This window comes from Apteryx rowi, unplaced genomic scaffold, assembly GCF_003343035.1.
Source record: "Apteryx rowi isolate R43461 unplaced genomic scaffold, aptRow1 scaffold_74, whole genome shotgun sequence".
Taxonomy (NCBI): Eukaryota; Metazoa; Chordata; class Aves; order Apterygiformes; family Apterygidae; genus Apteryx; species Apteryx rowi.
This window is the reverse complement of record NW_020451027.1, coordinates 1,755,211-1,765,178: the sequence shown is the minus strand read 5'-3', so window position 1 is coordinate 1,765,178 and position 9,968 is coordinate 1,755,211. Positions and strand designations below refer to the sequence as shown.

General features: G+C 38.2%; 1 protein-coding gene across 8 annotated transcripts in view; it reads left to right on the top strand.

Moving 5' to 3' along the window:
* Positions 1-19: 19 nt before the first annotated feature.
* The window catches only part of CAMSAP2 (calmodulin regulated spectrin associated protein family member 2), a 97,836-nt gene continuing 87,887 nt past the window's right edge, over positions 20-9,968 (top strand). For 6 of the 8 annotated variants that reach the window (XR_003257046.1, XM_026087844.1, XM_026087842.1 and 3 more), the window contains exon 1: positions 20-429. Coding sequence is in view for 7 of the 8 variants with exons in the window: in XM_026087844.1 (XP_025943629.1) it covers positions 291-429 (139 nt within the window). In the remaining variant the exon portion in view is untranslated. Of the gene's footprint in view, positions 430-1,300; positions 1,407-9,968 lie in introns of all 8 variants that reach the window. The other 2 variants (XM_026087845.1, XM_026087849.1) reach the window with 2 other exon arrangements.

Genomic DNA, 9,968 nt, shown 5'->3' with positions numbered 1-9,968 from the left:
CGTGGCGGGGGCAGCGCGGGCCGCCGGCGGCCGCTTCCCGGGGGGCGGCGGGCGGCTGAACGGAGACAAAGAGCGAGCGAGGAGGAGGAGGAAGGGGACACTCGGGCCCTGCCACATTCCTGCGCCGGGGACGGCGGGAGGCGGCGTTAGCCCGCCGCGGACAGCTGGCTTCAGCGCTGCCCTCAGCTGCCGCCGGCTCGGTGCCGCTTCATTTATGTGCGTGTTTGGCGGCCGGGGGAGGAGGGAGGAGGATCATGTGAGCCGCGGCTTGCGGAGGGTCCTGCGCGAAGATGGGGGATGCCGCGGACGGCAGGGAGATGAGGAAGACGTTCATCGTGCCCGCCATCAAGCCCTTCGACCACTATGACTTCTCCCGAGCGAAAATCGCCTGTAATCTCGCCTGGCTGGTGGCCAAGGCCTTCGGCACAGGTAGGTGGCGCCTGCTGCGCTGCCGTGGTGCCGGCGCCGGGGAGGGCAGGGGGGCGGCGGGCGGCGGGGTGTCGGCCTGGGCCGCGTCCCACGGCTTCGCCCCGGTTTGTTTCTTAATCACCGGTGCCCCCCCCCCCCTTTTTTTTTCTTCCAGTAGCCCCACTGTTTCCGTCAGTGAGTAATGGTTGTATTTTAGAGCTTATACAATTTTGCTTGAGAAATTGAGCTCTGTAAATTATGTTTATTCTTTTCCCCCAGTCACATTTATAAAACGCAAAAAAAAGCAACCAGCCATCCGTGTTTCTTCTGTTTTAAAAACTTGATTGGAGGTTAGAAATGGAAATAGATGTGCACTGTTAGTTTTGACATGCGTGACAGCCGCCTGTAGTCATTCAAATGGTTAAGCAATAGGAAGGATTTGGGGGGAAAAAAGAGTACTTAATACCAGTTATTGGCCTGCACAACGCAGGAGACTCTCCTTGTCTGTAAGCGTACAGGAAATTGATTGTAATGCCTCTGAAAGGCATTGCTGCTGTGTCTCTGAAAACCTGGGCCTTGAGGAATACCAGACCTGTTATTCTATGCTTGAAATGTTGTTGGGCCTTGAGGAATACCAGGCTTACTGAGGTCTTCTGAGGGAGGCATTCTGAAAATTTACCAAGCTGTTTGTTCATAGTTGTAGTATAATAAACGTTTAATTTTGCATGGATTAAAAATAGAGGKTTTTTTTTTCTTTTTTTTAAGGTGGGTTATATATTAACAGTCAATATTTTTACCCCCGTCCTTTGTAGAATAACAGGAAGAGGTTCCTCCTTTTGGAATTCTGCAACTGTTGCATTTAGAGCCAGAGCATTGTTGTGTGTTCGGACAGGGTTAAAGGTGCACCTTTATGAAGCCGCTGGGAACTGATGATATTTGGCATGGGGCTTCCGAAAAACTACTTTCAAAGTGGTTGAACCTAGTGAAATTTCAACAAGGTCAGTGGCTACTGAAATAGAATGCATATTCAGTATTTAAAAAAAATCAAAATATTGCATCCACATAAAACTTTACTAATAAATATTACTTTCCTTTGTAAAAAACTAGGAATGTATATAACACTTTATATAAGGCTTTATAAGCTATGCAGACCTGAGAAGTGAAATACTAGTAGTAGTGAAAATTCTTGGAATTACCCGAGTCAAAGTTTTAAGAAATCATTATCTTTTTGGATAACTCAGCTCTATAGGCTATGCTTGTGGGCATTTCTAGTTTACAGTGCTCATGCAATTGTATAACTCAAAATTCTAACCTAAAAAAGCTTTATCTAGTAGACAAAGTCTACTAGTCTGACGAAGTCTCTGCCGTTGGTTGATATGTCTTGGTTTATATTGGTTGAATTTGCAGTGGATGTATAAAGCAACTTGCAGGGTACTTTTCAGTTTGCTTTATATAGAAAGTCTGATCCAAAACAGATTCCTTTACTCTTTCCTCTCATTCCTGTGGTTCTGAGATGCAGAAGCAAGTGAAAAATGATTAGAGAAGATAGTAGCAGCTTCTGCCCTCTAAATACTAGGATAATGTACCTAGTAGGATGAGAGGTAAATATACACAATCGTAGTGTGTTTCTCATCTGACAGTTTCCCCACTGGGTTAATATCGCTAGTAGCTTCAAAGAGTTTGTGGCCAAAGCAGGGGAAAATAGTATGTAGAACTTGCATGTCTGGAATACAGATACTTCCTTTATACTTGGAGCGAAACGGAAGAATTGACCTTCACCTTTTCCAAGAAGGAAGGAAGCTTGGTGGATTATTTATTTATTTATTTATTTACTTTCTTCAGAGTGGATTACAGCCTCTTTTGGTACAGTCATGTCTTCTACCTACTGCCGTATGCATTCATACAAAGGAATTGCGAAGGATTGTTAGTGTGTTTATGGATGCCACATTTAATTTGTATTTATTTCTGAAATGTTGGAATTCCTTACTTAGGAGAGGTGAAGAATTTTTCTCCAGCTTCTCTGGAAGAAGTTAATGCAGCTTATTAATAAAAATAAATAAATAAATAAATGAAAATCATGAGTCATTGCAATCATATGTGCAAAGAAGATAAGCCTATTTGATATATAAAGATATAGTTATCTTTGGGATCCAGTGGGCTTATTTCACTTTCTTAAAAACATGTTGGAATATAATCAAAATTGTGGATACAGCTTGGTTAGGTGTTAAGATGAGAATCCTCTCTTGAATAAGACTTGTGATATAGGTACTTTAAATCAATATTTAGTAGTGACTTTTGGTGTTTGATTGATATTTGCATCCAAAACCTGTAACACCAATTGTATATTGTTGTTGCCTTCAATGAAGCTGTGACAGTAGAGTCTGGCCCACAACGTAGGCAAGTTTAAGTTGTCTTATAAGAATATGAGTATACAAGATGTCTTCAACATGACGGTCATGTATGAAGAATAGATGGTATAGAAATGGCTTAGAATGTAACAACAATGTCTGGAGTTTATGGGGGTTAGCCCTGCTCTGGCTGCCCTTCTTAAGGGTCCACTATCAGATTTTTTCAGCCTTATGAAAGGAAATAACCTTGTCTTTAATTTAAAACAACCTTCATATTTCAAGCGTGAGGGAAGCATATGGTTTTGTGCCTTGAGAATCTGTTTTGCTGCAAAAAATATATCAGTGTTAGGACAGATTAGGTWAAAGGTTTTATAATAACTAAATGTTTTAAGTGACATAACTTACAGTAGCTGAAAGGGGAAGAATTTAACAAAAAGTAAAAAGTGAAACTGGGGAAGTGATGTTTAACCTTAGAATTTAAATCTGTGAATGCTCACTTTCAGCACTAGCTCTCATATTTTCTGAATTTCTAACCTTATAAGAAGTCCTGTTGAATTCCATGGTATTAACCTTTTCAGTTGAGAAAATCTGCTTTCCAAAGAAGTGATTGAACTCTATCAATACTATATGCTTTGATTTAAAAAATATAGTGGTGCCTAATTAACAGGAATAACTTAAAATAGGTCTTGGTGTTGTGTTACTCTGTATTTTTAAAACAACAAAAGTGGAGTGTGACATTTTGGAGTGTGACATTCTTGTCTTTTCTCTCTGCTATAGACATAGAAAATGTGGCTGGCAAATTTGTCTTATCCACCATCCTAAAGATAGGGTCAGCTAAATAGACATCATTCCAGACTGATGTTTGTTTAGCCTGTTTTTGAAAATCTTTAATTATGATGATTCCACCGTATGTCTGCTAGTCAATTTGAATCCTTATTTATCTCTAGATGTTAGAAGAACACAATAATCGTGATCTTTCTTGCCATACTAAACCCATTACTTCCTTGTTCTAGTCCCTGTGGATGTCTTCCCTGGGGAGGAAAGTGGACTCCTTACTTCTTTATAGCATCTTCCATATAATAAAAGCTATTATTGTGTCTTCTCTCTGTTCTTCTGCTTTTTAGACAAAATAGCTTTTTTTCAGCTTCATTTCTGTAAGTAAGCTTTTTTGGGCTCTCTTTTTCTCTTCTGTATTTTTTGTATGTGATCTGTGTTGTCTGAATTCTGTACTCAAACCTAGATGTGATGGTCCCACTAAGACCTTACCAGTACTGGGTAAATTTGCAAAATACTTCACCTTTCCAACCCATAATACTCTAATTTATTCACTAGAATATGATGTTTGTCATTTTTGCATCAGCCTGGGATTGTTGACTCATTCCATTTGTGATTCACTGTAGCTCCATCCATATCTTTCTCTGCAGAACTACTGCCTACTCAGTTGTTCCTGTCTTGTAATTGTACAGTTGTTGGTTCCTGCTTTGCAGCTATACTTATATAACTGCATCCTATTTTTCAAACCACTTCTTCCACTTATCAAAATCATCTTGAATTATAATCTTGTCTTCCAAAATGCTTTCAATCCCTTTGTAGCTTGGAATCCTCTCTAGTACCTCAGCCAATTGTGAATGAAAATACCGACTACTTCTTGAACCTTGGACTAAACATCCTTCCCATTTGATAGTCACTGATGAGTACTCTTGGAATATGATTTTTTTCACCTAGCTTTGCATCCAGTTTGTAGTTACTAAATTAAGACCATCTCTGTGGCATTTATGGTTCTGACAATACCATGGGAACCATTTTAAAGTCAAGATAAATCAGTTGCTGTTTTACAACCTATACAGCTTCTTATCCTGTCATAGAAAGAAATTTAATTGGTTTAGCATGATTTCTTTTTGACAGACCCATACATCTTTTATTTAGTTTTATTCCTGAGTGCTTGCAATAACCTCATGTCAGTCTTAAAGAGAATTAAAAAAAAAGGCAAACAAGCTAAGTGGTTTGTAACTGCTGAAGACCTTTTTCTTCTTTTTCATAAGTATATTTGATACTATACTGTGAAAGTGTTTTCAAAATATCTCTGTGTTTCAAACTGTGCTATAGGTATAGCAAACTGTGCTAGATATAGCTGACATTCGTCTTTATGATCAGAAATAGCTGAGTTAAACCTTGTTTTGAGTAACTTCTGCAGTCATAACAAAGTAGTCCGTGTACCTTTTGCATCAAATTTATCGATAGGCAATTGAAGCAATAGATTACAAATTGTATTTCCTGTGACCAAACATTAGCCAAGAAATTTAGATAGCTTTCTCCTGATAATTCCTATTTTCAGAATTTACAAGCACCTACTTACTGCTGTTTGCAGATGTTGACAGTGGGACCAGGGAGGTAGGAAATGAACCACTTATATCAAACAGAAGCAAACTGTAGCTGAGTAGTACTCTCATCTGTTGATATTGGAAGTTGCAGGCCAGAACATCTCATAATACTTCCTAGCAGATGTAATTACCTACTTTCTTTACTCTTGTTCTGTATGGCAGCGATCAAAAACTGGCACATGAGTGAATGTGAAATAGAAAAGCAAGAGTTTGAGGACACTTAYGAGAAAAATATCTATTTATTTATTTATTTTTATGGAGAGTCCTTTTAATCCATTCTCTCAAATATCCACTGACAAATTGATACTTTGATCGATCTTACTAAAAACAGTTCATTGGACTAATTGTAAACAGAGACGGTCTACTTCAGAAGTTTGTAGGATCACTCCTTTCTGTATAACACACATTCGAAACATGGTTTGACTGTAGCTCACTCTCTCTTAATAAATAAATAAAATTGAATGGGCTTCTGGGCCTCCCGGGTTTGAGAGAACCATCTGTAGCTATAAGCCCGGGAAGGCGAATTAGCAAGTGCGCTCTTGCCGGGATTCTGGTTGCATGCTAAGCTGCAGATGATGCAGTATATAGTCTGCTCAGTGACTTCGTGTCGCTGAGCCTGTCTGTCTGGCCAGCCGAAGTGCCTCTCTGCAGGATGTGACAGCCCTGATGAAGGGACTGTAGCCAAGTGCTCACCTACATAAGGTGATGAGATGAAATATATTTTCTCTCCCTATACCTAGCTTCTTTTTTATATTCTTCAAACATCACTGCAGTTACTACTGCAGCTATCTTTTAATTTTGTTCTTTCAATGATTTATGCTAATCTATTTGACGTACTTAGTAACTCCATGTTTAAAGGTGACTGTCATCCTGACTTGAAGAGGACTTACACACTGTTAATCAGGAATTTTGCATACTGGAAAGTTGAGATGATTTCAATTCCTCAGGTATTTGGTGGATTTTAATGAGCAAAACTGTATACAGTTCCACTAGTGAAGTTATTAGTTTTTAACCACTTGCTTTGGTAAACCCATGGCACAGAATGAATGTTATTGCTGATCACTCCCTGGAAAATGGGGTTARAGGGTGAAAATTCTTCAAGACTTTGCAAGAAAAATCAAATAGGTGTGCTCTCCCAATACTCCCYCTTTTCTTTTTCTTTTTGCCTTGGACAGTACATTAGTACTGGATCAGGTGGAAGTGATAAAGAAACCTTCTTCTCTTCTAGCTATTTCCTGTGTTTTCTTCCCCCCGCCTTAGAACCACTCTTAAACTAAGAGAAACTGTGAACCAGACTCGAACGTAGATGTGTCAACTCATGTCTGTCTGGTTATGTCTGGCAAAAAGTTTTCTTTTTGATTTTAATAAAGTCATATAATAGTTCAAGCAATAAATGCTTTCCTTCTTTATTTTTCTGAAATCATCTTTTCCTCTGTTTCAAAGGCTGTTTAAAACATGTCTTCATTGTAATAGGCATCAGGAGGTTAGCTGAGTAAGATGGGATTATAACTACATCATTATCTCTGTATTTCTCATATCCTATCCATGCTGAAAATAACTTCTGAAGGCATTTATGCTAATATAACTTGATCCTGTTATTGTCAGGGATTATTCTAAGTTATTCTTTTGTTTATCAGAGACTGAATAAATAGGCAGGTGTTGGTAAAGTAGTCATTAAACTCTCCCATGTTAATAAGAAATGTTCCTACCAAAAAAACTTTATCTGCTCTGAGTGTAGCATTTCTTACTGTGCTACTGAACACAGAATATCGGACTGGATAGACAGTGTGACCCCAATAGAGCATTTCTTATGTGATTCTCAGCACTCATAAAAATAAGCGAATTCTGGATGGACTGTAAAGGTGGAACCTGGGCAGGTTTTGTTTGTTTGACTTTTGTAACAAAGAATCCCTCCAGAAACTCGTACCTATATAAAGCATCCAAAAACCCCTACATAAAATATCTCCACTTAAAATCCAGTTCTAATGTAACTAGCCCTCAAAGCAGTACAGATTGGTGTTCTAGAAAACAAATTTGGCCAACTGTTTAATACTTAATGGGTTTTTGGTTTTGCTTTTTAACATACAAAGATCAGTTTTTATTGAATTACTTTCTCAAGCAGTAATCATGGCAAGGAAAGTAAGTTTTTCCTTTCATTAAGCCAAAAGAGTCATGTGTGGGCAAACTGGAGTTGTTCTATGTTGTTTCTTTAAACAAGATTTTTGGAAGAGAATAGCTCTGATTAGTAGAGTAGGAGAAGGTAAGGCCAGGAATAGCTTGCACGATGCTCCACCCCTTTTACATCTTAATGAGTCATTTTTCCAATTTAGTCAAGAAGGTAGAATAAGGATGCTAAGTTTCTAATTTTCAGCCAGTGGGTAATGGAAGCTATTTAGTTGTTAGGCATTTGAAGACAATAAAGCTTCCGTATCTAGATTCTTTCATTACTTGTCACTGAAATCTTCCTTTTAATGTTATGTGAACTACCTATTGAAAGTACAGAATTGCTGTCCCAAGTCCAAGCATCACCAGCTGTCTATGTTTGTGGTGCCTAGAGGCAGGAGGGTAGGGTTGGTTTGTTTGTTTGTTTGAAGTACTTCTGTGACAGCAGATCCAAGAATCTCTCAAGTTCTTGAGATCAAATAGGTAGACAAAGTTAAGAATTGTGATACTGAAATTCAGTCTGCCAGAAATTTCTAAAGGTGACCTTTTAGATACTTGCTCCTTGGCAGAAGTATGCCTGCTCTCTGTTAGCCAAGAAAAATATAAATAAGTGGCGGACTGATTCAACAAATGAAGAAGTAAAATACTCTTTGAATGTCAACTGCTTCATTCTGTTCTCCACCTCCTGATTAAAATTCATGTGGTTTTTTTGTTTGTTTGTTTGTTTGTTTTAATAGCATCTGTTTTCCCATGAATTACTAATCTGCTGTGAATCTTAGAACTGCAGTGCTTATGGGAGGCCCTGAAGGCCTCTCCAAAATAGAATGTCAAACTGAAATGTTGTCTTTATTGAGACAGCTATGAAAATCCATCAAAAGCAAAACAATCTCAATCATGCTTTTTTGGCCTGTTCTCAGTCCTCAGACTCTGACTTTCTTGGAAATTCTGCTTTCTTGTGCCCAAAAGGGGAATGGGGCACCTGATTTCTTGTTGACAAGTCAGAGGCTGAATGGACCTAATTCACACGGCTGCCTTACGGCAGAAGTAAATCTTTGCTGTCCTGCAGAAAATTGTCAAGTAATTGAGTCCATTAAAGTGTGTCATAAATTCATTTCTTGGGTTGTACTAGAAAGTGGTTAAAGGTACTAGTCAGAATTCTTGCAAAATAACTCTGTATTAAACCTCCTCTACAAATATTATTTTCTTAATCTCCTTGTTGATTGAAGTCAGTACCCTGTAAAGATGGAAATTCTCTAGACTAAGGCTTTATGTAACCTTGTGGCTCATAAGAATCATATGTATTTTAATTAGAAAGTAAGTATATGGTAAAATATTTTAGCTTGTTTATATTATTCTTAGGAATAAAGGGAGACCTTGTTGACTAAGACTTCTGAATTTTTACACTTCCTTAATGCAAGAAGTTCATAAATCTGGAATTGTTGACTCTTATAATTTTGAAAAACTCACTAGTTACGAAACTCAAAGGATTGTATTCATCTGTGTGGAAGTCTGGAAACTTTACAAAAAATGGTTTGTTTAAAAAAAAAAAAAAAAAAGCTTAAACTTTCCACACCGATACAAATAATTTTTTCCAAAGAGGTGCTCATGCTGTGCTCCAAGGAGTAATTCACATCTTCATGAGCAGAGAGTTTTGCTTATAAAACTGCTCTTAAAGGTAACTTCAGGGTAGCCGTGAATTCTTGTTAGGTGATCCCTTCCCATTAAAATGATCTGTTTAAATGAAAAGATGAGCTAATATTATCTTTTTTTTTTTTCCTCTCCTTATTTGCTTTAAAGCTTGGGATGAGATCTTTTTTTGTTTTGTTTTTTTTTTCTTCCCCAAAGAGAGTATCTGCAGGGTTGTGACTTGAGTCCTTTGTATGGAAGAGATTACCTGAAGATATGTTATTTAAAAGTTATCCTGATTCTTTCATTTAAATTACTGTTCTGCACTAAAGTGGTATTATTTCCTTTTTGCATTTTCCTCTCTGTATGCTAAATTTGTGTATTAGCTTTTTTTATTCTCACAGTTCAATAGTTGTAAAATTCAGAATGTCAAGCTCCCTAATTTTTGGGGAAGTCTTTCTTGGTATGGGTTTACTAAAATTAAAACGTGTGGTCCTGTCAGCAAGCTTGGAAACAACTAGGGTGAAAGATGTCTGCAAATCATCTTGTCTAACCTACTGCTCAATGCAGGACTAGCTTCAAAGTTAGATCTGTTTTTTCAGAGCCTTGTCCGGTCAAGTTTTGAAAGTGTCCGAGGATGGCAGTTTCTCAGCTTCCCCAGGCAACCTCTTCCAGGTCGCAACCACTCTTGTTGTAGTGAACTTTTTCCTTATGTTGAGTTGAAATTTGCCTGCAGCAGCTTGTGCCCGCTGCCTCTCATCCTTTCACTGTACTGTCTGAGAAGAGCCTGAGTCCATCTTGTCGATAATCTGCCTATTGGGTGGTGGAAGATTGCAGTTAGATCTTCCCGTAGCCTCTCTGGCCTAAAGAAACCCAATTCCATTAGTCTCCACCATATCTCCTATGCTCAAGTCCCCTAACTATATGTCCCCTATATATCACTCTTTCATAGCTACAATAGTGTACTTTGGCACAAGTTTCAAGATCAAGTAGTACTTTATGGCAGTGTGTATAACCATGTATATTTGTATTTGTTTTAAAA